The 26467-nt window shown below is 49.7% G+C and overlaps 1 protein-coding gene across 7 annotated transcripts in view; it reads left to right on the top strand.

The window, feature by feature from the left end:
* The window catches only part of Mapt (microtubule associated protein tau), a 94404-nt gene that overhangs the window by 44059 nt on the left and 23878 nt on the right, over positions 1-26467 (top strand). For 2 of the 7 annotated variants that reach the window (XM_090350009.1, XM_090350007.1), the window contains exons 3-7: positions 5360-5446; positions 8305-8391; positions 12381-12446; positions 21220-21275; positions 25424-25556. In XM_090350009.1, coding sequence (XP_090206135.1) covers positions 5360-5446; positions 8305-8391; positions 12381-12446; positions 21220-21275; positions 25424-25556 — 429 coding nt within the window. Of the gene's footprint in view, positions 1-5359; positions 5447-8304; positions 8392-12380; positions 12447-16821; positions 17608-21219; positions 21276-24374; positions 24573-25423; positions 25557-26467 lie in introns of all 7 variants that reach the window. The other 5 variants (XM_090350011.1, XM_090350008.1, XM_090350012.1 and 2 more) reach the window with 3 other exon arrangements.

Below are 26467 nucleotides of genomic sequence, written 5' to 3'. Positions count from 1 at the left end.
CTGGAAATTCTTTGCTGGACATCATGGCTCAGACCTGTAATCCTAGACACTCAGGAGGCAGATGTCAGAGTTTGAAGCCAGCCTGGGCCCAGAGGTTCACAAGACATCTTAATCAAGACAGGGCGAGGCCGTGTGTAACTGTTCTCCCAGCCCTGGAGAAGCACAACGGCTGGATATAACAACATAGAGAAACACAAGTAGGAAGACTGCAGCCCAAGCAGGACAGGGCACATTTCGCTTTTAATGCTAGAGATGATGAAGTCTTTGCAGTCAGGGTGTGGGGTAGTGAGTGGAAGCTCTGGAGTTCTGGGCTGAGAGGAGCCATCTGCTGCTGTGCTCATCTAAGAATACTTGGAGGAGGGCCAGGACATGGCTGGGCAGCAGGGGGCACTACCTCACAGGCTGGCTTCTGCCTGTGGGAGGGGAGGGAAGAGGATGGGCACACTGGTGGTGGCACAGTTGGGGAAGAGGCCAAGCTCACAGACCAGGTCTGGGGACATGCTACAGTCAAACCTCTCAGCCTGAACCCAGTCACCACCAAGTGCTATGAGGAATGTATAATAACCTCAGTTCTAGGTGGTTGGTGGCTATGCCTATAATCCTAGCTACTCAGGAGGCTGAGATCTGAGGTTCAAAGCCAGCCTAGGCAGGAAAGTGAGATTCTTATCTCCAGTTAACCACCAGAAAACCAGAAGTCACACCACTGCTCAAAGTGGTAGTGCTAGCCTTGACCTGGAGTTCAGGAACATTGCCCAGGCCCTGAGTTCAAGCCCGATGAAAAAATAAATAAATAAAAATTCAGTTCTGAAATTCTCATGGAATCATAATATAATTAGAATCATAACATACCAAGCTCACAGTGAATCATTCGTGTCCTGAACTAAGGTGTATCCACGTGTAACCATATATATTCACGTGTAACCACACAGGGAAGCATGTTTAACTATTAAAAGTGTATATTATAGGGCTGAGGGCGTGGCCCCAGTGGTAGAGTGCCTGCCAAGCAAACAAAACTACACTAAGCCAAAAAATACAAATAAAATAGGTTCTGGGAGTTTGGCCTAGTAATAGAGTGCTTGCCCAGCATTCACAAAATAGGGGAATGGTTTTTACTCCTATTATCTAAAAGAGACACTATATTCAATTTGTAAATAGAGAAAATTTACCAGTTTTCTCTGCTTTAGGGTTACCTAAAGCATATTTGCTCTACCCAATTTCTCTCTCTCTCTCTTTTTTTTTTTGCTGTCCTGGGGCTTAAACTCAGGGAGCCACATTTCTACTTTTGGTTTTCTAATGGTTCATTGGAAATGAGAGTCTCATGGGCTTTCCCTAACAAGATTGGCTTTGAACTATGATCCTCAGATCACAGCCTCCCAAGTTCGGATTACATGAGCCAGCTTAAACCTATCTTTCACATGAAACATGACGAGACATTCTATGCTAACACACACACACACACACACACACACACACACCAGCAGCAACAACAACACTGAGATTGCTGACCTTTCGGAAATGTCTCTGAAATGAAAGCCTGTGATAATTTTCTTATCTAAAGACTACAATCCACAAAAGCCAGATTTCCATACTTTCCATCAAATTGATTCCTGGTACTGAGCTGTGTAGAATGATCTATTTTTATGTGTGGAGTGACAGGTTTCACTTGGCTGAAAGCGTCACTGTACTAACAACAGTTTAGATAAGTGACAAAAGACTGTTTTGAATAATGACAAGAGACGGCAGATGTGTTAAGTACCAGAACAAAGAGTGTCTAAGCAGATGCTAAAAACTGGAATAGGACTAAATACAGCCAGACAGCTGAAAAGTGGTAAAAAAAAAAATCACTTTAGCTGGTAAAACCATGCACCCTAGGGATTAAAAAGGGGTGGTGGTTAGCTCGCTTTGCCTTCCAGACACTCAGAGGGGGCGTCTCTCACCCTCCTCCCCACCCTCTAGGGACAGTGCAGATGGCGAGCTGGGGATGGGTGGGAGAAGGGCTCTGTCACACTCATGTGTGCCATGTCTCCTGTAGCCCAGGCTGCTTAGTACCAAGACCCAAAGGTTGTCTGCCTCACGCTGCCTCACCATATGCCATACCTTCTTAAAGCAAGTTGCAGGTTTTTATAAGCTCCAGGACCAAGGAGCTGGGCATGCCCAAAGCTTGGGCAGCACTGGCTCTTCTTTGGCAACATGGGTACCTGAGATCAGTATCCAGAGACTGCATTTTGACCAGGGTGGTGGGATGCCTGATTGTGCAATGGCCTTGAACTCCATTTGTCTTTATTTGTCATCATGTTCCGTCTTGTGCATGGGGCTACCACCACCCTGGTCCCCCATCCTGACTCTGAGATTGCACCAACTCCAGAATCTCCCTATTGCTTAAAGGACAATATCTCTGTTGAGTGTGCCAGCCATACCTGCAACCTCACAAATGCCATTCACACTCTCCCATCCTCATTTCTACATTGGACTATTCTTCACTTCTACATTGCTGTACAGTGGCACCACCATTCACACAGTCACAGTGATGACCCTGGCCAGCTCCCCAGGGACCTCACCCTCCAACTCACCTGACACAGACAGCCCCACACCAAACCTTGGTTTTAATGCAGCAGTCCCATGGCCTTGGTACCATCTGCCACTCATCCTGTCATCCACTGCGGACAGGAAGCCATTCCTTAGAAAAATGACTCTCCGGCCTGATCTGGTTCCTTGCCTGCTTGTGTCCTCTCCACAAGATGAGAAGGTTTTGTTTGTTCATATGGCAAGAAACAAAGACAAACTGAAACTATCCTTATCCACTTTCAAGGTTATCTCAGGGATCGCATAGATCAGAAGGGATTGGGACATAGGGATACGGTAGGAGAAATGCAAGCTCAACCTAGGCTACCTAGGTATGACCCAAAGAAGGAAGGGAGGGAGGGAAGGAGAGAGGGAGGGAGGAATGAAAGGAAGGAAGATGGTCCAGATGGAGCCCCTAAATTTCTTCCAAAACTTCCCCTGCCTAACCAGGAGGCTGAGCATTGTAGCCTTTTGACTAGACCCATAAGGACCATTTCCAAGGAGGAATAGCTAGATGGATAGCAGAGGGGTCCCCAGCAGCCTATGTCACAGAGGAGGCCTCTGTAATGTGCCTGATAGGGTACTAGATCTCATGTGGCTGTGACTACAAATGGTGTAGGACTTTTCCTCCTATGATCAGAGCCCATTTGTTCATCTGATGTCATGCTAGGGGCCCCAGGAATTCCCGTGAGATATCTACATAAACATTAGGGACAGCATTTTTAAAAATGCTCAGGTTGGGCCGGGAGTTTGGCCTAGTGGTAGAGTGCTTGCCTAGCATGCACGAAGACCCAGGTTCAATTCCTCAGTACCACATACATAGAAAAAAAAGCTGGAAGTGGTGCTGAGGCTCAAGTGGTAGAGCTCTAGCCTTGAGAAAGTCCAAGGACAGTGCTCAGGCCCTGAGCTCAAGCCCAGGACTGGCACAAAAAAAAAAAATTAAAAACGCTCAGGTTCCTGTTGGTGCACAGTGCTCCCTCCCTGCCCCCCCCGCCCTGCCCCCATCCCTTCAGTCAAGGTATCATGGAAATGACTGATAGTAATCACCACATCTTTATGGCTTCCCACATGCCAGGCCTGGTGTGTAGGGCCTTAAACATGTTTTAAGCAGTTTTCTCACCACAAAAGCCTGTGAACAGAAGAACTATTACTACCCCCATTTTGTTGAGGAGGAAACTGAGGCAGAAAATGTTAACTACCTTGGCCAAAGCCATAGAGTTGATAGGTGGTGGGACCAGGCTTTGAGCTGGAAAAGTCTTCCTGGGTATGGAGGACCAGGCTTAGGAGATGACTGAGAGGTCCTGGAAAGGAACTCCAGATCTGATGGAAGCATTTCATGTTTCATCAGTAGTCTACATCCATCCATCCATCCATCCATCCATCCTACCACTCATCCTTGTAGCCCCCTCCCAACCAGTCATTCATCTTAATTTGAGCTGTGACTTCCTGTAAGGATCACTGGGGACAGTCTTGGTGGGGCTGAGCTGAAAGGAAGAGCAATGTTGCCACCCAGAAACACCCAGCAACTCCACACTGATGAGAACTAGATCGATAAGTAGAAATCCTACAGTTTGCAATGTGCTTTACTCTTGGGATCTTCTGAACAGCTCCAGAGGACAGCACAGTTGCTGTCATCGTAGCCATTGTATAAGAAGAAACTGAAGTCCTGAGAGACAAGTCTGAGGTCACCTGATGAGAAATGGTGAAACAAGGACTTGAACCCACCCAAATCCTGTGCTTTGTAGACTGTAGTTCCCACTTCCTGTTGGGGAATATTCAGGAAGACAATTTCAGCTGATCTTGGGCCTGTTTGGGAGCCTGCTCTCTTGATCTTTTTGCTCTGTCTGGCCATGCTTCTCTGTTATTTGGCCATATACTCCTGGAGGAACCGAGTCTTCTGAGTAGCCTGCACTCAGCTCTGCACACACAGTGATCTCAAGAAGCCCTGTCTTTGCCAGGTTACTATGGGTCACGCCTGTAATCCTAGGTACTCAGGAGGCCGAGATCCTCAGATCTGAGTTCAAAGCCAGCCCAGGCACAAAAGTCCATCAGACTCCTATCTCCAATTAGCCACTAAGAAACCGGAAGTGGCTATCCAAAAAGAAGCCCCGCCCTTCTGAATTTGAAGGCCTCAGTTCACCAGACCCAGATGTTCAGTAAGATGTTTGTAAGTATGATAAGAACTGATACAATGACCAGAGCAGATTGAGTCTGGTTGGCCAAGTTGAATGGGAGGGGACAATTCAGGAGGAGGAGATAGATTTTTCTGATTTTTTGTGAAGCCAACAAAAGCCGCCTTACCAAGAACATTCATGGTGGAAGGTAGAGCTGTGGACTGCTGTGGTCACTTGACCTCTCTCCCAGAACAGTTTCCCTGTGGTGGCTCACATTTGACTTCCACAGTGTAACTCAGGGCTTGTTCATTGTCTGTGTAGACTTGCATCCTATTTCAAGCCAGGAATGGAGTCACTGAGGCATCTATTTGTCACTAGTAGCAAAGGCAAAGCAGCCATTTACATGGTGCTGCTTTCTGGATCTGTTGCATATTGGTCAGCATAAGGTCCTTTGCCTCCTCCCCAGGGAGCACGCACAAAACACCTGCATCTGTGTCCTGTGACTGCGGGAGACACCATTACATGGGGCGATAGAGGGCTGGATCCCTTTGTGGTTTCATGGGGAGGCAGTGGGGTCCACAGTGAGGGGGCTGCAGCTCAAGACACTGCTCCCAAGTCCCTCCTGAGGGCACAGGGGGCTGGGAAGAAGCAGCCATGCTGAGGGCTCATTGTGTATGTTCCAGAGTCTCCCCTGCAGACCCCTGCTGATGATGGATCTGAGGAACCGGGCTCTGAGACCTCTGATGCTAAGAGCACTCCGACGGCTGAAGGTGGGGCCTCCCTCCCATCGCTTCCTTAGTCATGCTCTGAGCCACCCATCCCGGCTGGCACCAGGCAGGGCCACTGGCCACTGGCTGCTTCCACTCCCGCTGGCTGAGCTGTGCTGCGCACTGCTTTGCAGGATGCTGCTGCTTCTCTCCCTTGCTCACCAGTGGTCTCGTGTGTGCTCCTGAGGCCACTGTGCTTTGAGACTGGACTGTGTGCCATGGCTCCCCAGAACCCCCCACCCCATATCCACTGCCCTCCCACAGCCCCCTCAGCACCCCCACCTCACTTTTCTCTCGGGACACCATGTCTCCATTTGGCTGAGCTATGGGTGGGGCAGGGCAGAACACATTTCCTCAGCTATGCCTTGGAACTGGTCTTAGTTTGATGTCCTTCCTTTCTTGGTTGCTGGACAGGGCTTGGGCCTCTGCTTGTGGGCTGTGGGGTATGTTCAAGTGCATCTAGCTTGTCCTCTCCAGACACATGGTGTCCAAATTTGTATTAGATCCCTTGCCTGTTTCCCGAACACTTTTTACTCCTGGTTTTCACCACCTTCTCCTGCTTTCCCATCTGTGTTAGTGGAAACGACTACGTTTGAGTCCAGGCAACAGAAAACCCACTGGGGCAAATGTGTGGAGAGGCTTGATCGTCTCACGTCATAAGATGTCTAGCAGCAGATCCCCGGCGTTGCTGATGCACTGTCATCATCTCCCATCCTTAATAGACGGGCCATCGCCTTCTGATTGCACGATGGCTACTGCAATTCCAAGCATCTTATCTGAGCAAGAACAAGTGAAGTATAACCCAGGCAGCGATGATGGCTCATGCCTGTAATCCTAGCTACTCAGGAAATTGAAATTTGAAAATCATGGTTCAAAACCAGCCCAGGCAGACAGATCTGGAAGAACTTAATTTTGTTGTTGTTTGAGCTACTGTTTCTGAGTTCTTTTGCTCAAGGCTAGCACTTTATCACTTTGAGGCACAGCATCATTTCCAGTTTTCTGATGATAATCGGAGATAAGAGTTTTGCAGACTTTCCTGGCTGGGCAGGCTTCAAACTGCAATCCCCCAGATCTCAGCTTCCTGAGTAACTAGGATTATAGCCCTCTTTTCCCAGCCTGTGAGAGACTTATCTCCATTTAAACAACAAAAAGCCAGAAATGGAAGTTTGGCTCAAGTGGTATAGTACCAGCCTTAAGCAAAATTGCTCAGCAAGTATGTGAGGCCTTGAGTTCAAGCCCCAATACTGACACACACACACACACACACACACACACACACACACACACACACGAAAAAAGCAGTGACGCAGAAAAAGAAAGGAGGGAAGGAAGGGTTGATTTTAGGAGAGAGAAGAGAACGTGAGAGCGAGAGAGCGAGAGAGAGAGAGAGAGAGAGAAGAAAGAAAGGGTAAAATGGCCAGAAGAGACCTGATGCTCACTGTGTTCTCTTAGGAGAGCAGGGGTTTTCCTGCAAGCTCTTCCTAGAAGATTTCCACTTATGATTTTTGGCCAGACCTGGTACATAGCTGAGATTTTGAACATTTTGATTTTCGGCCTGTTTAGCAAAACAAATCAAGAGAGAAAGGCATTGAGGATAGTTTTTGAACCTATTTGTGGTATCTGCCCTCTGGCCCTCCATCTTCCTCAAGGAGGTCCAAGCTTCCTTTCGTTGTGTCATGGTGAGAACTTAGCCCTGGCATCTCCTCAGGCATCCCTGCACCTTTGAATTAGCCCAGAAAGTTGTTGTCAAGTCCCTGCCAGTTGCTTAGCATAAACGCGTCTGTGTGGAAGGTTCAGCTGGCGAAGTCCTTAGTCTTGAGGTCCTCTGTCCGGTGACAGTGTCCAGGCCAAATTCTCTGTGCTCCCCTGAACAGCTGGTTATGCAAGACATTTCCTGCTCATCTTGTTTTGCAAGTTGCATGTCATCCTGAGAAAGTCCTGAATTCCTGTCGCTACCTCCCCAGTCTGGCTTTCCACACTGTCATTATCATTCCGGAAGAAGCTTTCTCCCAAGGCTTAGTGTAGTCTGGACTGTACCTGTCTAGTCCCAGGTGCCTTGGCTCTCATCCACAGGGAGGGAACTTGGTGGGGGCTGGGCTTTATCTTGTTGCTCTGTCTACACCAGAGATGACTATACTTTAAATGGCCTTCATGGAGCAAAGCTGTTCCTGAGGTGTGTTCGCATCCATGAGGTGCTGACCACAGCTACTGGAAGGCTACCTCGTACCTCTGCCATAAAGCCAGACTTGTCAATGGTCAAGTCCCCAGCTCTTGGTGGGGGGCACGGGGGGTGTTATTGTGATAGAAGATCAGGGGCTTAGAAAATGGGGTTAAAGCTAGAAAAAAATCTCAGCAGTCATTTCGAGATGGCAACTCTGGTTTGTAGAAGAAATGGAGGCTCAAAAAGAGAAAGGACTTGCTCAGAGCCTCACAGCAAAACCATCCCTATTTGATTTTTCCTACTGTTCCACCTGGCATATGTGTGCTCCTGTCTCACTGGCCAGTACTGGGTCTCATGGCCACCCCTGGATACAGGGCAGGGATCTTAGGGCGGTTCTGCCCTGCCTCAGTCCCCATGCTGTCTTAGGAATTACACAGCTGGAAATGTCATGGGGACTGCACAGTTCTCTCTAGAAACCCCAAGACAAGCCTCAGCTAGCTGGTCTCCCTGCAACATACATGCTGCCTCTGGCAGGTGGCCTGTGTCCCACTGCCAGGGGGGAAGAAGTCTCAGGCCTGCTTTGTGCTGGTGCTTTCTTGCATGTAGCTGCTCCCTTCCCTGCATTGCTTTGATTAGACTAAGCAGCAAAGATCAGAGGCTCACCCCATACATACCTAAGGTCGTTCTTGGTGGTTTCCAGACGTGACCGCACCCTTAGTGGAAGCGAGAGTCCCTGGTGAGCAGGCTGCTGCCCAGGGCCACACGGAGATCCCAGAAGGAACCACAGGTGAGGTGACCCCAGGGCCCTCCCAGGCTGTGAAGGCGCTGCCTGCTATTGTAACTGTCCTACTGCAGAAATGCACCTGTGTCTGAATGAGCGGGAACGCGGGCGGGGGGGGGGATGCGGGGGGCGACTAGGGAGGCTTGAATTGTTAGGAACAGGTGCCTCAGAGGCCAGTCACTCTCCTCCAGCCTCCTAGAGGGCATTGGGGGCCTTCTGGATTCCTCCTGGCTCCTGCTGCTTCCTCCCTCATGGTATCAAATCCAGTGAGTTCTCTCTGCAGGGATATTTTGAGGCAGGCAAGACAGACCTATGCCTTGTTCACACCCTAGGGCAGTCCTTGCTCCTGCACAGATGCTGACTGGTGGCAGGGGACCCTTAAGGGACAAGTTTACACCCAGGCACACAATAGGATCCAGCATGTCAGCACGTAGTCCCAGAAGAAATTAGGAATGTGGCCTAGGATCCATTTGGAAAATGTTACATTTCAACACTGTCATTGTGAAACTGTCCCACAACACAGTGATCACAAGTGGTGGAGAATTTGTCTGACCAGGTACTGACAAGACGAGCCCAGTCACAGAGGCCCTAGGAAAAAGCCAGCACAGCCAGGAGCCCCAGATGCCCCCCAATGCACACACATGTTTGAATCTTCTTCCCTGAGTACACCGAAGTCTCCAGCCATTGGCTTGATGAGCCACAGCTGCCCAGCAAAGCTCTTTGAGCAGGAAGCTCCATCAGGAGGTAGGGGAAATAACCCCAGTCAGGGCTCTCTGGCTTTCCTGAATCTTGTGGCTTTTTCTCTCCAAGTTGGGGTTCAGAACATCTGCTGTAACAGAAGGTGCTGCTCCTTCTCCTTCGGTGTTTCTGCTTTATAGGTGATGGGCCCCTGTGGTTTGCAAGATTGTCAGAGATAGTGGAGAGGCTTTCTCTAAAGTAGTAGAGCCTCTGCTTTGAGCATGAAGATCACAGAACAACTCATAGCATGACTTGGTTTTCCTGTGATTATCACTTTACAGTTTGGTCAGTTGGGAAATTTCTCCTCTGTACTGGATGAAAACTTGAACCAACTCTGGACTTCTTCCTTCCTTCTTGGTAAACACAAATACTTTAGTCTTCATAGCACCGAACAGTCGGCCAGTGTCAATCAGGATGAATGCTGGTCAGTCCATAGGACAATGGAGCTCTGGCCGATTTCTGTGATCACCTCTTACCCTGTCTAGCTGGTGTGGGGTAGCTGGTAAGTGAGGCAGCCAGGTGGCACTGGTGTGAGTTGATCCCTGCCCCTGTAAATGTTCAGAGGTAGCGTCTTCCATATGGCCCTCACTGCCGCCGGTCTCTTGCCATGTTGCTCTGAGGATCTCCGTCCACTGGATTCTAGCCGTATGTCCTCCCTCCTCCCTTTCCTGGATCCAGCGGCATGCCGGTGGTGGCTTGCTCCTGCTGGACCTACTACACAGATCTACCGTCTCCACATGTCCTGTCTGATCTGTGCCTACTTCAAGTCTGTGGGTGGACAGCAGGGCATCTGTGCTCAGCCACCACTACTGTCCCTGACAATAGTCCATCTGGTCCCCAACCAGAGGGAGCACAGGTCAAGTGTCTTGTCTCCAGGTGGAGATGGTATGGAAACCATGGAACCACGGGACTGGTGGTGCAAGCCCGTGATCAGCTCTCAGGAAGCTGAGGCAGGGACTTGAACATAGCCAGACCCTGTTGAAACAAACAGGCTGGGGATATCATTCAGTGGAAGAATACTTGCCTAGTGTTAGCAAGGAAGGCCCTGGGTTCAATTCCCAGCAAAATGGTGGAGCCACCCCCAGCTCCCAACCCTTCACATCTTGGTTTGGTAGGGAGGTCTTAGACTTGGGTGAACAGTTTTTCAGCTGTGGACTGTGTGTAGATTTAGTACCCTGCTTTGCTGCATCTTGCTGTTTCCATGAAGATGGCCGTTGACGTCTGGCAGGGGCTGAACCATAGCTGCCCCTCTGAGGAACCCTTGCCTCCTTGAAAATACTCCCCAGGGATGTGAGAGGCCATTTGTCACAGGACACCAGCACTGCTGTGCCAGTCCCACCTTGAGTTTTTCTGAGCTCCTCACCTGCTAGGGTCAGAGATGTTGGCAACCCCCAGCTCTGCCTCACACCAAGGCCAAATGTCACAGCCCCATCTTGTGGACTCTCCTAGGGTCAAGTCCTTGGACATGTAGCTGGACCTCTGTCCCTCTGAGTCTGTCTTCCACTTCCACAGTCTTGTCCAAAACCCATACTGGCAAACTCTGCCTCCTGGATGATTGGCTCAGGGCTTATCTAATAGCATGTCACCTGACAATGAGCTGTCACCATTAGACCTCGTGGGCAGCACAGAGGCAGGTTTGGAGATGCAGTGTGTGATGATGACCTCATGGAGGGGCGGTCCTGAGCCCAGTGCCCTTCCCAGCCCCACCATAGCTGCCATGGGATAGCCAGTAGATTGGCTATTAATAAGGCCACTGGTAGCTATTCAGCAACTCCAAATCTCTTGTTGCTGTCCTTGGCAGGCCAGACTGACATGTTGGTGTCAGGTGCAGAGACAGCAATACTAGTCTGGGAGACAGGCTGCTGGACCAGCCAGCTGGTAATTCTAGGTCAGTACTTTACAAACTCTTCTCCAGGATGATTGCATGTGCTCTACCCTAACTTCTGCTGTCTTCTAGGTATGAGCACTTATTGATTTGTGGCCTATTGATATAGTCAGAAGCTTTTCTCAGCCTCTTTGTTTGGGGTGACAGCTTTCTCAACCAGAGCTCAAGATCCCCTAAAAGCTGTTCACCCATCCTGGATGATTTGTAAGAGGGATATGTCTTTGGAGAGCTACTTATGTACTTATGCCAGGCCCCTGTGCTAAATATTCTTGCAGAGTCCCCCTCCCCTATATCACACACACACACACACACACACACACACACACACACACACACACACACGTTCTTTTACTCCCTCACTCTCTTCTCACTCTCTTGTTCTCTCTTTCTTTGTACCACTCCTGGTGCTTGAGCCCAGGGCCTGAATGCTGTCTCTAAGCTTTTGTGATCAAGGCTAGTGCTCTACCCCTTGAGTCAGAGATCTGCTTCTGGATTTTTGGTAGTTAATTGGAGATGAGAGTCTCATGGACTTTCCTGCCCCGACTGGCTTTGAACCACAATCTCAGATCTCAGCCTTCTGAGTAGCTAGGATTGTCGGCGTGAGCCACCAGTGCCAAGTCAGAGCTCTTATTGTCCCTGCCTTCTTCCTGGAGACAAATCCACATCATCCCCTTGGAGCTTCAGATGAGGAAACAGGCTCAGAAAGGTCCAGTGGCAGTGCCAGGTGTGCACCACAACTACTTGAACCCTCTGCCTCATACCTCCCACGACAGCTTCCCTAGAGCCTCTGACCTCCTGTAGCTCGCAGAAATGCTTCCTCCTACCTCCTCCATTTTGGGGTCTTCGTGGAAAAGCTTTTTCTTGCTTTTTTATTTCTTCCCTTCTTCCCTCCCTCCCTTTCTTCCTTTCTGTTCCTCCCCCACTCATTGTTTGTTTGTTCCTACTAGTTGTGGGACTTGAATTCTGGGCCTGGGCACTGTCTCTAAGCTTTTTTACTTAGCAGAGCTTGCTGTTTAAGTAGAGATGAGAGTCTCATGGACTTTCCTGCCCAGGCTGACTTTGAACTGTGATCCTCAGATCTCCACCTCCTGGGTAGCTAGGATCACAGGTGTGAGCCACTAGCACCTAGCTGAAAGCTCCTCTCTCCGAGGCCCTCGTCACCTGTAAGGGAAGTGGTGCTGTGGTTTCTGTTTCAGGAACTCATATCATCCCCCTCATCCCCGCCCCTGCACCTGAAGAGCAACTACAGCACTGACCCTCTTAGGAACCACCTTCTCCACAGGTCTCAGAAAAGATGAAGACACGGAAAGCTTGGGTCCCAGCAAGCAGTAACCATGTGCTTATCTTCTCTCCCTTTCCTATGTCGGAGCAGCTGAAGAAGCAGGCATCGGAGACACCCCAAACCTGGAGGATCAAGCTGCTGGACATGTGACTCAAGGTCAGTGACCCCAAACTGATGCCATACTTGAGGGTCAGGAAGAGAGGGATGGGAGTCCCCAGCGGGGTTCTGCCTGTAGGACAATAGAGCTGTGACCTGGGCTCTTGTGCCCAAACTCAGGAGACTTGAGGAACATGGTTCTCATTAAAGGTGGGTTACTTAGATATGGCAAGAGCCTCCACGGGGTCACCCATCTTTCCTGAGTCACTCTGTCTCCTGAAAGTAGCCAACCTTGCCCACTCCAGCCATGGAGAATGCTGGTCAGCTCTCCTGAAAATAGGCTCCGAAAGCTTGCCCTCGGCCTCCCCCCTTCATCATCAAGCTTTTATTTTTGAGTTTTCTTTGGGGCAGCCTTCAGATCTCTGATTTCTTTCTCACAAACGAAACCACTGTGTTCAAGAAGAGCAGCTTTCACTGGACATCAGTGGCTTGAGCTTGTAATCCTAGCCACTCCGGAGTCTGAGATCTGAGGCTTGTGGTTCAGAGCCAGCCCCCGTAGGAAAGTCTGGGCCTCTCCGATCTCATTAGGCATCAGTAAACCAAAGTGGTGCTGAGCCTCAAAGTGGTAGAGCGCTAGACTTGAGTGAAAGAGTTCAGGAACAGTGCCCAGGCTCTGAGTTCAAGCCCCACAACCAACAAGAAGAGAAAAACAACAACAAAAAAAGAACTTATTTTTAAATTCTAGAGCAGTAACTTGAGAAAATAAGACCCTGACATAGTTAAGACTTTGTGGGAGGTTTTGTTGTTATTGTTGTTTTTATCATTTTTCTGGATAAATGAACTAGAGTCTGCTGTATAATGTGGAAGCTTCTAGATTTTACGAAAGGTGGGAGGATACATCCCACCTTAGTGATTCTGTCTGGTTTTAGGGGACATTGCCTTGGTGATACCTGTACAATCTTGCTCTTAGAGGCTTCTGGCCTACCCTGAGCCACACCCCCAGCTCTCTTCTTCTTTTAGCTTTTGTACAGTCCAACCCACAGAAATTATCAATTGTTTTCATACAAAGCAGTGGATCTGAATTTGTTCTGTCAATTTGTAGAACAGACCATGGCTTACAGGGCTCTTTCTTCCCCCAAAAGGCTCAGGAGTCTGTTTTTGTAAGAGATGGAAAGTTGACCCAGAATCGATCCACCATTTGTTAGGACTCAGGTTTGTAAGGGCCTCCTCCATATCCAGCTCACCCCCAGGAGCAGACCTTCCTCCTTTAAATGAGCCTGCACACTAAAGAGGACCAGGAAAGTTTATCTGGACTCTGTTTATTAGATACCCTTTTCTTGGACTCTCCCTCCTACCACCCCCGCCCCGCCCATGACCACCATGTTTAATATTTATGCATCAATTCAGGAAGCTCAGGGAATGCAGTAGGCTCTGAGCTAGCTCCTCCCTTCAGCACCTCAGCTGCTGTGTGCTGTGCTCCTCATCCTTCCTCACACACTACTGCACAAGCCTGAACAGATGACTCCAAAGTCTCTGCATGATTCATGTTTGGGGGGACAGGTCTTGGGGGAGTCTTTTGTAGTCTCCGAGTATGTCAGAATCCAGAACATCCCAGTCAAGAGCTATTGTTGGGGAGCATTGTCCAGGGGACTGTGGAGACCTTGCCTGTAGGTGACACAATGGCCAGCCTCTGACCTTGTCCATTGAGAAGAAGTCTTGATGCTCGCGCTTAGCGTCAGCTTTGGCCTGTGCTGACTTTCTGGCTTTTGGGTTGTCCTTCCTAGAATTTGACCAAGGACCTCAATAAAGTACCTGGAGCCCTTTGAGGAACAGAAAGCAGCCCATTTTCCTGACACCAGCTGTGTGGCTGGCATCCAGTGCTAGGAGCAGTCCATACTGAGGGTGGAGCTGAGTCTCTTTCAGTGGGCCAGTGTGCAGCCACACTGATCCCAGTGGGGGGCAGAAGTACGACCCATGAGTTACCCCATGTGTCAGTGCTCACACATATATGGGTGCACATGTGTCCTCCCCCATTCTCCTCTCTTACTTTTCTAATTCCTTTGGGATTGTCAGTTTGCTCAGAGGAAAGCTAGAGATCTATGTGGGTAATTCATGATCTATTAGGACTAGGTGGGATGTTCAAAGAGTTGAGATTAGCTGGGCACTAGTGGCTCATGCCTGTAAGTCTAGCTACTCAGGAGGCTGACATCTTAGGATAATGGTTCAAAGCCAACCAAGGCAGAAAAGTCCATAAGAATCTAATTGCCATTGAACCACCAGAAAACAGGAAATAGAGCTGTGGCTCAAAGTGGTAGCTCACTAGCCTTGAGTGAAAGAGCTCAAAGACAGGGAGCAGGTCCTGAGTTCAATCCCACAGCCAACAACAACATAAAGAAGAGACAGCCTTTTAAAAATAGAGACGTTGCTTATTAAAAGAACAAGAGGGGCCGTGAGTTTGGACTAGTGGTAGAGTGCTTGCCTAGCATGCACAAAGACCCGGGTTCAATTCCTCCATACCACATATGTAGAAAAAATGCTAGAACTAGTGCTGTGGCTCAAGTGGTAGAGCTCTAACCTTGAAAAAACCCAAGAACAAAGCTCAGGCCCTGAGCCCAAGCCCAGGACTGGCCAAAAATAAATAAATAAATAAATAAAAGAACCAGAGGAGCAGGGAGTTTGGCCTAGTGGTAGAGTGCTTGCCTAACATGCATGAAGACCGGGGTTTGATTCCTTGGTACCACATACACAGAAAATAAAAAAAGCCAGAAGTGGTTCTGTGGCTCAAGTGGTAGAGTTCAAGGACAGTGCTCAGGCCCTGAGCTCAAGACCCAGGACTGGCAGGAAAAAAAAAAGAACCAAAGAGCATAACTTTTCCTTTGTGAATGCATAGTCAGATGCTATAAAAAGGATTCACATGAATATCACATGAGTGAACCAGAAAAAACAAACAAACAAAAAAAACGGAGTGTACCACTGACTGGTGAATTGATGAACCATGTAGTAGGTGCCCAGTTAGAATACTGGACCCTGAGCTCTTGGCAGGTGTTAGTGTGCTTCCAAGTATAGGCATCTTATGGGAGATCTGTTAATAAAGGCTTGATCTTTTCCTAGTTTGTCAGAACACGGGCTTGAAGCCAGCTGGTTTGTGATTCCAACTGGTGACTGCCAGCAGGGGGAGCCGTGAGCGAGGGAGGGGACAGAGGACCCTTGGTGGGCTCACAAGAGATACTGATGTGTTGGTGCCCCTGCAAAGGTCTGTTGGTAAGCAGAGGGGAAATGCCCACACCAAAGGGACCTAGAAGGTCACCAGGCCCGAGGCTGGTTTTTTTGTTTGTTTGTTTGTTTGTTTGTTTTTGCCAGTCCTGGGCTTAAGCTCAGGGCCTGAGCACTGTCCTTGGATTTTTCTCAAGGCTAGAACTCTACCACTTGAGCCTCAGCACCACTTCTGGCTTTTTCTAAGTATGTGGTACTAAGGAATTGAACCTGGGTCTTCGTGCATGCTAGGCAAGCACTCTACACTAGGCCAAACTCCCAGCTGCAAGCCCGCTTTTATGGATGAAAAAACTGAGTCCTAGAGAGGGGTAATTTCATCCAGGTCTCCATTCAAGATGGACAGGAGAGTTTTCATTCCAAGCAAACAAAAGCAAGTTGATAGTCCCGGGACTGGGGCCTGCCTTGTGGTTGTTAAGACGACTTGAGATGCAATTTGAATATTCTTTTCTTATAGCAAGAATGACATTCCTGTTGAGTCAGTGGCTCACACCTATAATCCCAACTTCTCAGTGAGTGCAGATTGGGAGGATTGCAATTTAAGGCCAGCCTGGGCAAAAAGTTCATGAAAATGCAATTCCACCAGTAAGTTGAACACATTTGTCTCTGGTTGCCATCCCATCTATGTAAATGTTAGAGGTAGGAGAATTGTGGTCTGAGGCTAGTTCAGGCAAAAGCTTGAGACCCTATCTGAAAAATAACGAAAACTGAAGGGCTGTGGCTTGGCTTGGCTCAAGGGGGTAGGGCACGCGGGTAGCAAGGGAAAAGCCCTGAATTCAAACCCCAATATCACCTCCCCCCCCCAAAAAAAATTACTTCACCATTGCTAATTTTTGCCCCTGCTGCCTCTTTAAACCCAGAGGAAGTGAGGGTTCCAGGACAGTAGAGGGAGCTAAGAGGCTCCTGGCCGAGGGGCTTAGTGTTCAAGTCCAGCCTGGACATGGTGGAGAAGTTCCTGTGGCCTCAGTGCTGCCTCTGGGTGAGCAACAATCAGAGGCTCCCATCCCAGCCACCATGCACCTTCCTCAACAGCCTACCTGCCCAGCACCTCCCTCATCGGGGGTCCCTGAGCAGGCCCCCCAGGAGTGGGGACCAGAGTGTGGAGACCAAGCCAGGGAAGGTTGGGCTGCTTTGAAGCCCTCTGTCCCTGAATGTCTCCATATAGAGCCTAAGAGAGTCGAGATGGTCCAGGAAAACCTGCTCAGGGAGCCAGAGTGCCATGAAGGCCAGGCATCGGATCCAGGGGTCCCAGGTCTGAGCCTCCAACACATTCCTGACCTGCCTGGCACCTCCTTCCTACCTCAAGGTCTCAGAGTGGCCACACACCTGCCTTCAGGGATAGGACCTGAGGACACAGAGCCAAGCTACCCAAGCTCTGAGCTGCTGCAACACCAGCCCTGGGGAGACAAGAGCCAGGAGGCGCTGGCTTTGAAGGGGGTCTGGGGCAAAGAGAGGCTGGGTGGCGAGGAGGCGCTGGATGAAGACCGTGACATTGATGAGTCATCGCCCCAGGACTCCATTACCTCCCAGGCCTCACCTGCCCCTGGCGGGCCATCCCCCCCGGTGGTCTCCAGTGGGGCCACTGGTGTCCTTGGTTGGCCATCTGAGGGTGCCATCCCACTCCCTGTCGATTTCCTCTCCAAAGTTTCTACAGAGACCCCAGCCTTGTCACCCGACGGGCCCTGCACGGGGCCTACCTCGGGAGAGCCTGAGGCTGTCCCCGAGTTCACGTTCCACGTGGAAATCAAAGCCAACGTGCAGAAGGAGCAGGCGCAGGCCCAACTGGATTTGGAAGGGCCTACACTTCTGGGGGCCCCTGGACAGGAGCAAGAGGCCCAGAGCCTCTCAGTGGGAGAGGCCACAAAAGAGGCTGGCCTTCTGGAACCATCTAAGAAGCAGCCTGCAGCTAGCCTGCCAGGGAGGCCTGTCAGCCGGGTCCCTCAACTCAAAGGTCTGTGTTTTGAGCTCTCTTGCCCCTCCCCCGGCACCTTCCTGTGCCACCCAAGCTGCAGGCCCTGCCACTGAGCTTTGGTCCTCCTCAGCTCCTTCAAGTCCAGGCTCGGGATCAGGCACTAAACTGAACACCTGGGCCACCACTGCTCTCTCCCCAGTCCCCTGCTCCTCTCCTCTCACGCTTGTGGCTGGCCATTCTGCATGTCACCACCAGTCCCCTCTCCCCCCCCCCCCAGCCTGTGCTTGTGCCCAATTTGGTTCTCTGGTTACTTGATGTGGCACCGTGGTCCACCAGCCACAGGAGGTTGGTGGTCACCCTCCACAAAAAGGATAATAGCTGCCCATCATTTCAAGATACCATAACAGGCCATAGTCCAGAGCCAATTAGCCCTACTTTGTAGATGAGGGAACTAAGGCTTAGAGAGGCAAACATAACCCGCCTAAGGTCGTCCTCAGTAAGTGATGGGGGCCAGTTCTGAGTCCAGGCACACAGAGCCCCATGGTGCCTTGGAGAAGGGCATGACCTTTCCTGCCAGAAAGGCACCAGGGCCTGTCTTTTGCTGCTCTGGTCAGCATGCTACACACACACAGCCTTGGAGAGAAGCAAGAGGCCAGTGGAAGCCCATGGCCCACCAGCTTGTGGAAGAGACAGTGAGTGGGAAACAGCTGTCTGGTCTAGTGTGCTCTCCTCCCTGGCAGAGATAGAGGTCACTGTGCTGTCTCACCCGGCCAAATCTCGCCCACCTGGAGTGTGGTTACAGCCACCTTCCAGGCAGGTGCACTAATAGTTTAAAACACAGTGCTTTAGGTTATTTGCAGACCTCAGAACTTGGTGCTCCTCGGTTTCAAGGTGGTAAATTGATACTAGATTGGACTTATGCAGGACATTTGATACATTGTAAATAAGAGAAGCTGTGTTTAGTTTTTTGAGAGGGAGCTGGATCCAGGCACTGTTAACTCATGCCTCTAATCCTAGCTACTCAGGAGGCTAAGATCAAGGATCACAGTTCAAAACCAGCTGGAGCAGAAAAGTCCGTGAGACTCTTAATATCCAATAAACTACCCAGAAAAAGCTGGAAGTGGCACGGTGGCTCAAGTAGTAGAGCACTAGCCTTGAGCACAAAGAAGCTCAGGGACAGTGTCCAGGCCTTGCGTTCAAGCCCCAAGAATGGCAGAAGAAAAACAATGGGGTTGGATACCACTGACTCAAAAAGCTGAGCTCTAGAGGATCATGGTTTAAAGCCAGTGTAGGCCAAAAAGAAAAATGTCCATGAGACTACATCCCCAAAGGGTGACTAGAGGTATAGCTTTCCCGGTAGAGCACTAGCCAAGCAAGAAAGCCAATATGCAGTCTTGAGTTCAAACCCTAGTATTAAGGGGAAATTTTTAAGATAAAAATACTCAGGTGACTGATGCAAGAGGTTCAAGGTTACGATCCTTAAAAAAAAAGTTAGGTGAGCTGGGAGCGTGGTCTAGTGGTAGAGTGCTCGCCTAACATGCATGAATCCTTGGGTTCAAATCCCCAGAACCACATACACAGAAAACGTCAGAGATGGTGCTGTGGCTCAAGTGGCAGAGTGCTAGCCTTGAACAAAAAGTGTCTAAGGACAGTGCCAAAGCCCTGAGTTCAAGCCCCAGGACTGACAAAAAAAAAAAAAGAAAAAAAGAAATAGCCCAGGAATAGGGCTTAGTCCCTAAGTTCAAGCCTCAGGAACTGGCACATTTTTTTTCTAAGTTAGGAAGAAAAAAAAATTCTGACTGGCCTAGCATGCATGAAGCCCTGGGTTTGATTCCTCAGTACCACTTAAACAGAAAAATAGATAAATAAACTGGAAGTGGTACTGTGGCTCAAATGATGGAGTTCTAACCTTGAGCAAAAAAAAGAAGCTCAGGGCTGAGAGTCTAGCCTAGTGGTAGAGTGCTTGCCCAGCATGCACGAAGACCGGGGTTCGATTCCTCCATACCACATACATAGAAAAAAGCTGGAAGTGGTGCTGTGGCTCAGTGCTCAGACCCTGAGTTCCTGCACAAGAACTGGCAAAAAAAAAAAAAAAAAAGAAGAAGAAGAAGCAGCTCAGGGACAGTGCCCAGGCTCTGAGTTCAAACCCTAGGAGTAGGGAAAAAAAATTCCATGTCCTATTTTAAATTCCATAACAATAAGAGACAAATGACTATGACTTAGTGTTTTCCTACAGTGTTTCCTCAAGTGAGGTTCTGTTTCCATCCCAACCCATCAGACATCGATAGTGTGTCCAGCAGCGGAAGAGCTCCATGATCCAATGAGTCTAGAAAAACAGAACCAGCGAAGTTCAACCAGCTTTGCTGGTGCAGGACTTGTCAGCCCCCTTAGTATGTAAATGTGAACTGTAACCATCTAGGAAGGATGCCCAGGATAGATTTCCCAGCTGTATTTGCAAATGGTAGCATCCCCTGGAAGAGGGCTTGCTTGTCGTGTCTCCTTTTCCATCAGGAGATGTCCCTGCAGGTGCTGTTATGGTGACACACATAATACAAGTTAACTTGAGCAAAGGAAAAAGCATGCCAGATGGGGTTACTCAGGGGGCTCCTGTTGCAGTTCCAATTCCTGGGTGTCCCCTTCAGTTTCCTGACCCAGTGTGGGAGGTGCAGAGCTCATCCATAAGCAGCCCCGCCAAGTAAGTCTTTGCACAGTTACACTAGAAGTCCTCCAGGCGAGAGAAGACATGCTGAGTTCTCTAGAAATCCAATCTGTAGCTGCAGCCTAGAGTCCTGAGAGACTGAGTGGCCTCGGGGCAGACAGAATAAATAGCATGTTGAAACCAAGATGGTAGCAGTCCATGACCACCAGTGACCTGCAGGAGGGAAAGGCCAGATTAACCTCCTTAGAGGCCTCTATACAGTGGCCACACCTCTCCCTCACCTGCCCCCAGGGCGGGGGCAGAGTGGGGTTGGATAGGCTCATCTGAACACATCTTGGACTCATGGTAAGATCTCCACTCATAGGGGCAGTTTGGGGGGGCAGGGTACAGATGATAACGTCCCTCCCAGGACGGGAAGGTGAACACTAAGACCACTTACAAACTGGAGGTCTGGAGCAGAAGAATCAGGGGTGGGTGGCCCCAGTGAGGCATCTGGGCCCTGGTTTCTAAGCGGAGCCCCATGGGAAATCAAGGCCACGCGTGGCTAAGGGATGTACACAAATCTCCCACTCTGGTCCTGGGATCCAGCAAGAAGGGAACCTGGTGGGCGTGGCTCCAAGCCATGCCCTTGGGGCCTTTCAATACTCTTCCAAGTCAGGTTGGCTGTGCCGAGGTGGCATTGACCTTGGCAAGAGGCAGGGAGATAGCCTGTGACAGCCTGGTGTCCACACGTGCCTCTGTGGCCACTGCATCCCCTCTGCATGTCCCCCCCCTCACCACCCGCTGCCCCCTCTTGCCAGATTGCTCTAAGCAATGGCCCCAGTGTGCTGTGTGATACTAACCAAGTGAGGCCCAGCAGGTTTGAAGGCAAAGAAAAATCACTTTGGTTTCCACAAAAGCCAGCCTGACCAGCCCTGAAGTACAGTTGGCTCTTGCTGGAGCTGTGCCCACGAGATTGTAACATGCAGTCTTGTTTTGTATTTTTCTATCAGCTCGCATGGTCAGTAAAGGCAAAGATGGGACTGGAAATGATGACAAGAAAGCAAAGGTAAGTGGACTGGATCTTGAAGAGTGAATGCTGGCCAAGTTCACTAGTTCTATGTTGAGTGTCCTCTCCTACAGAACGTATGCAGAGTATTTGTCACCAGGACACAGCTGTCATTTCAAGGCCATTGTGGGTTTTTTTGCAAGCTTTTTTGGGGTGGGGGGAATGCAGCATTTATCAATTTTAATAATAGCATCAGGAAAGGGTAGTCCTCCACTAATGAACCCCTGCCATTCCCTCACAACATTCGAATGAGGTGTGCTTGAAACGTTCTGCAATAAATTTAGGCTTGCACATACATCTTCCACTTGTCACTACAGACCCAGCATACATCTATCTATTTAGGATACAGGTAAAAATACAAAAAAAAATACATGTAGGAGCTGAGAGAGCATTGAGCAAGGAAGTGATCTCCAGCCTGGAGTGTGGTAGAGTGCTTGCCTAGCATGCATGAAGCCCTAGGTTTGATTCTTTGGTACTACACACACACATAAAAGGCTGGAAGTGGTGCTGTGGCTCAAGTGGTAAGAGCACTAGCCTTGAGAAAGCCCAAGGACAGTGCCCAAGCCTTGAGTTCAAGCCCCAGAACTAGCAAAAAAAAAAAAGTAGAGCCAGGAGTGAGGCAGGGAAGAGAACATAGATGAGGCTGGCATGCAGGGACATGAATGCCAAGGTGGGGAACAGCACAGACAAAGCCTAGTCCAAGCAGAATCCTAGCTGGCTTGGTTGTTGTAGAGCCGTCTGTGAGGCTGGCCTGGGCTTGAAAGGGTATTGGAGGAAGAAACCTGATCCTTGTCTTGAACACAGAGTGGAGAAGTGTGGGTTGGCATAGTAGACCCCTGTGGGGTAGCTTTATAGAAGAGGTGATATGAGACCCCCTTAGTGACTTTGTGTCTGAGAAAATTCTCCTGAAACTGCACAGTGGTATCTTTTGTGGAACATTTAAGGAATATAAAATGTCCAGTCTAAATGATACCTGGAAAGTCAGGCACAGATGGCTGTAATCCTAGCTACTCTGGGAATCATGGTGCAAAGGCAGCCTGGATAAGAGACTCTTTCCTCCAAATAACCACCAGATAACCAGAAATAAAGTTGTAGCTCAAATGATAGTATGCCAACCGTGAGTGAAAAAGTTAAGTGAGAGAGTGAGTGAGACTCTGAGTTCAAGTCTCAGTACTGGCATTAATAGCTAAAGATTAAAAGTAAGTGAATTAAAATAAAATGAGCCTGGAACAGGGTAAGAATGTACCTCCTAGCATTCACAAGGCCCTGGGTTTGATTGCCAGAGCTTCAAATGATAATACTCAATTGGAAAAGTAGATATGGTTAGCACACATATGTGATTCCAGATACTAGGGGGGGGTGCAGACAGGGGAATCCTGAGGTCCAGGACAGTTTGGGAAAGGTAGTAGCAAGACCCTGTCTCAAAAACTTGTATGAGGAGGGAGTGAGGGGTGGGAGCTGGAGCTTGGCCTTGGTGACTCCTGACTATAATTCTAGCTACTCAAGGAGCTGAAATCTGAGGTTTGCAGTTCCAAGCCTGCCTGAATAGGAAAATCCTTGTGAGATTCTTATTTCTAATTAACCACTCAAAAACCAGAAGTGGAGATGTGACTCAAAGTGGTAGAGCACTAGCCTAGAGCTCAGGAACAGTTCGAGCCACATAACTGACAAAACAAAACAAAGGGCTGGAGATTTAGCTTAAGAACATATGGACAAATAAGTACAAAGCTCTGGGTCCAATCCCCCCCCCCAGTGTAAATAAATACACACACAACACTGCCTGGCACATCTGGATTGTAGTCTGTGCAAGAACCCTGCTAGGAGTCTCCACATGCAAAGATGACTCTAGAGTTTGGTAGCTTGGGTTGAGGGTTACTCCCTAAAGTGCCTGTCCTGTGTAAATCAGGGTTCCCCTATCTCACAGACCTTGACCCATGAGGCAGCTGAGCATCCTTCAGAGACCTAAGAGAGCCCTGCTATCCACCAGGGGATGCTTTCAAGTGGGAGCCATAGCTGCTTGTCAGTCCTGGTGACATTTAGTGCTGGGACAAGGGGCAGGAAACCCACCTCAAGGATGCATGCATTCATCCACGTTATCATTTGCTCATGCATCTGTGCATTCATTCACATATGTGTCTATGCATTCATAACAGAAGCAAGCTGGAGAAAGCAAGGGAACTTTCTGGTCAGGTCCCTGCTCTATAGTCCTGACTCCATTAGCCATTTAGCTTTTTATTCCCTAAGATCTGGCCTCAGGCCCTCCTCTTCTAGGCCACATTTCACAGTCAGCATTTCCACAAGCAGTTAGGACAAATTGTGGGTGTCAGGGGCCCCCACTCAAGGGCTCAGAGTGTCCAGATGCTGGCTCTTTCCATAGGTGGAATGTGTTTCATAGTTAACTGTGGCCAGATTAGGATTCACTAGGTAACATGAAGATTAGGGACGTGTACGTGCGTGCGTGCGTGCGTGCATGCGTGTGTGTGTATGCCTGAATAACCTAATTGATGTCCAAATCCCTAAGATTTGAGGCCAGAACAGTCCCCATTAAGCTGTCAGTGTTCTGTGGTATGGTGGAGGTGGCCAGTCTAGACTATAGTGGGCCTAGAGGTCTTTGAAGAGTTGAGCAGGAAATGGGGAACCTTCAGACCCATGCCGTGTTAAGTTCTTTCTTACGACAACTGTAGTCTCAGTCATCTCCAAGGACTTACTGAGTGCAAAGCTTCTTTGAACCAGTGGTCTCCAAAGTAAGGAGCACAAGTGCCAATGGCTAGAGAAAGAACATTCGAGAACCACGTCCCACCTTTCGTCCTCTCTTGGAAAATTTCTGTCATATGCAATTTAGCCATGTTTGCCACGTGTCAGCATTGGGGCACACGTGTCTAGCTGACAGACAGCTAACCCCATGGTGGGGGAAGACGGCTGCTTCCCTTTCTTGAGGATCAGAAGGGTTGATGAAGTACCCCGCACTGTGGGGATCGCTGCTTTAAACCATCGCCTGCTCTCTTTATGTTCGGTCACTGTCTTTATTTTTTTTTTCAGTTTATTTCTCTCCCCCATGTGCTGACTTTTCTTTTGATTCTATTTATGTTTATATTTAAGACATCCACACCTTCCTGTGCTAAAACCCTGAACCATAGGCCCTGCCTTAGCCCCAAACGCCCCACTCCTGGTAGCTCAGACCCTTTGATCAAACCCTCCAGCCCTGCCGTGTGCCCTGAGCCAGCCACCTCTCCTAAACACGCCTCTCCTGTCACACCCCGAACTGCCAGTTCTGCATCAAAGGAGATGAAACTCAAGGTAAGGAAACACCTGTCAGAACCAGGCTGCCCAGCTGTGCTGTTCAAATGTGCATTTTCACCAGAGAAACAGCCGACAGGGAAGTGCCAGGCAGGTTCCATGGTGCTTGTTGACCAGGGGAGAAGGGGATGGGGGCTCTGCACTCTCCACCCCCCTCTCTCTCTCTCCACCCCTGAGACACCTGGGGCAGCCTAGTGTGAAGGTCTCTAGGTAGGTTCCCTGACCCAGTTCCTATGGTAACTGGAAATGCCCCAGGTCATCCTAGCCCTCCCTCCCACCATGACAGCTCTCTCCTTCAGGGACCATCAACCCAAGCTCATGTTATGTGTATGGGTCGTCTGTAGGCCCACAATCAGCAGACTGCCTGTGCTGGCTTTGGTTCCCATCCCCCTGTGTTTACCACCAAGGGCTCTTCACACAGCTCAGTAGCCCCAGAGACACCCCCACCCAAACACCCATGGCTCATGAGGAAGACAACAAAAGAACAGGACCTAGCACTGTCTAGCATTCTTGGTTAGGTTCGACAAATGGTGTCTCCAGGCCTTCTGGAAAACACAGCCATCACTCGAGTTGGTAAAGCCATGTCCTCGGGGACAGATCTCCCAGGGCCACACCGAGTGGATGATGACTCTGACCATAGCCCCAAAAGCTTTGTCACAAACAATTCCTCTGAGAGGAAATGGGATCTGGGCTGCTGGGCATGTAGGCGGGGCTGCAGGCCATCCAAGAGGCAGAGGGCCACCTCCTGCCTTCCCTCCTTCCTGTCTGAGGAGGGAAACGGAGCTGGCCTCTCCTCAGTGACAATCACTTTCCCCTAGGTGAAAACTGCTTTGCCCTGATTTGATTTACAGGGGGCTGATGGGAAAACTGGAACAAAGATTGCCACCCCCAGGGGAACTGCTCCTCCAGGCCAGAAGGGCACAGCCAATGCCACCAGGATTCCAGCCAAAACCACGCCCTCCCCAAAGACTCCGCCCGGCACTGGTAAGCATGTCGTCTTGTGTCTTCTCTGGAAGCTTCCAGAACATTTAGCCCTCAGCTCAGGAAGCTACTGACAATAACCCACGGCGGCTGAGCAGTACTTTCCCAGTTTTCCAACAACCCAAATGTCCGTCCGTTTTCTTTTTAATCCTTTGGCACCTTCCTGTGATAGATACAGAAACCTCGCTGTTCCAGCAATGAGCTCTTGTTTGGCTCATTCTAACCATCCCATCCTAAGCATGAGGAAAGTGCAATTGCATGACTAGTAAATGGCAGGTGTGGGGGGGTGTTGGGAACAGCTCTAGGATGGGGGTATTTTCAGGGTCAAAATGGGGTGCATGGCACTGCCAGGAGACAGAGCAGCAACCTGGACAGGTAAAGACCACAGACTTCACCCTGGGCTCAGCCCACACAACTCACTCTTGGATTTGAGGAAACTTCTGGCAAAATCAAGGGTGTTGGCCCAGCAGGGGCCTGTTCTGGTCGCCTGACTCCTGTGAGTAAAACCCAGGGTTTGACCAGGCGTAGTGCTGTTAAGAAAGTAGACCTCATTAGGGCCCCATGGCATGGGGGGGTGTCAGACACCACGCAACCAGATGTGATTGGCATTGTCCGCTCCCTGGTGATCGCTGGGAAGGGTGTGGGTCTGCGTGTGGGCCGTGCTAGAGGTCTGACTAAGGATGGCCTCAATCACTTGTCTGCCTTGAGACGACGGCCGTTCAGAGCCTGGTACCCGGCTAGAGCCTGTCTCCTTGTGCTGCATGTATTTGCCATGTCATTGCACCCATGTGTACAGAGGGTGGAAGGTGGCGCCAGGATGCAGCTGCTGAGGGTGTTTGTTGTGTGTTCTCACTGAGTGTCTGGGAACCTGGTGTTTTGTTATACACTTGTGATCTGAGTGGCATCAATCTGAT

This window comes from Megascapheus bottae, chromosome 17 (genome assembly GCF_031878675.1).
Source record: "Megascapheus bottae isolate mThoBot1 chromosome 17, mThoBot2.hap1, whole genome shotgun sequence".
Lineage (NCBI taxonomy): Eukaryota > Metazoa > Chordata > Mammalia > Rodentia > Geomyidae > Megascapheus > Megascapheus bottae.
This window is presented reverse-complemented; position numbering and strand designations above follow the sequence as displayed.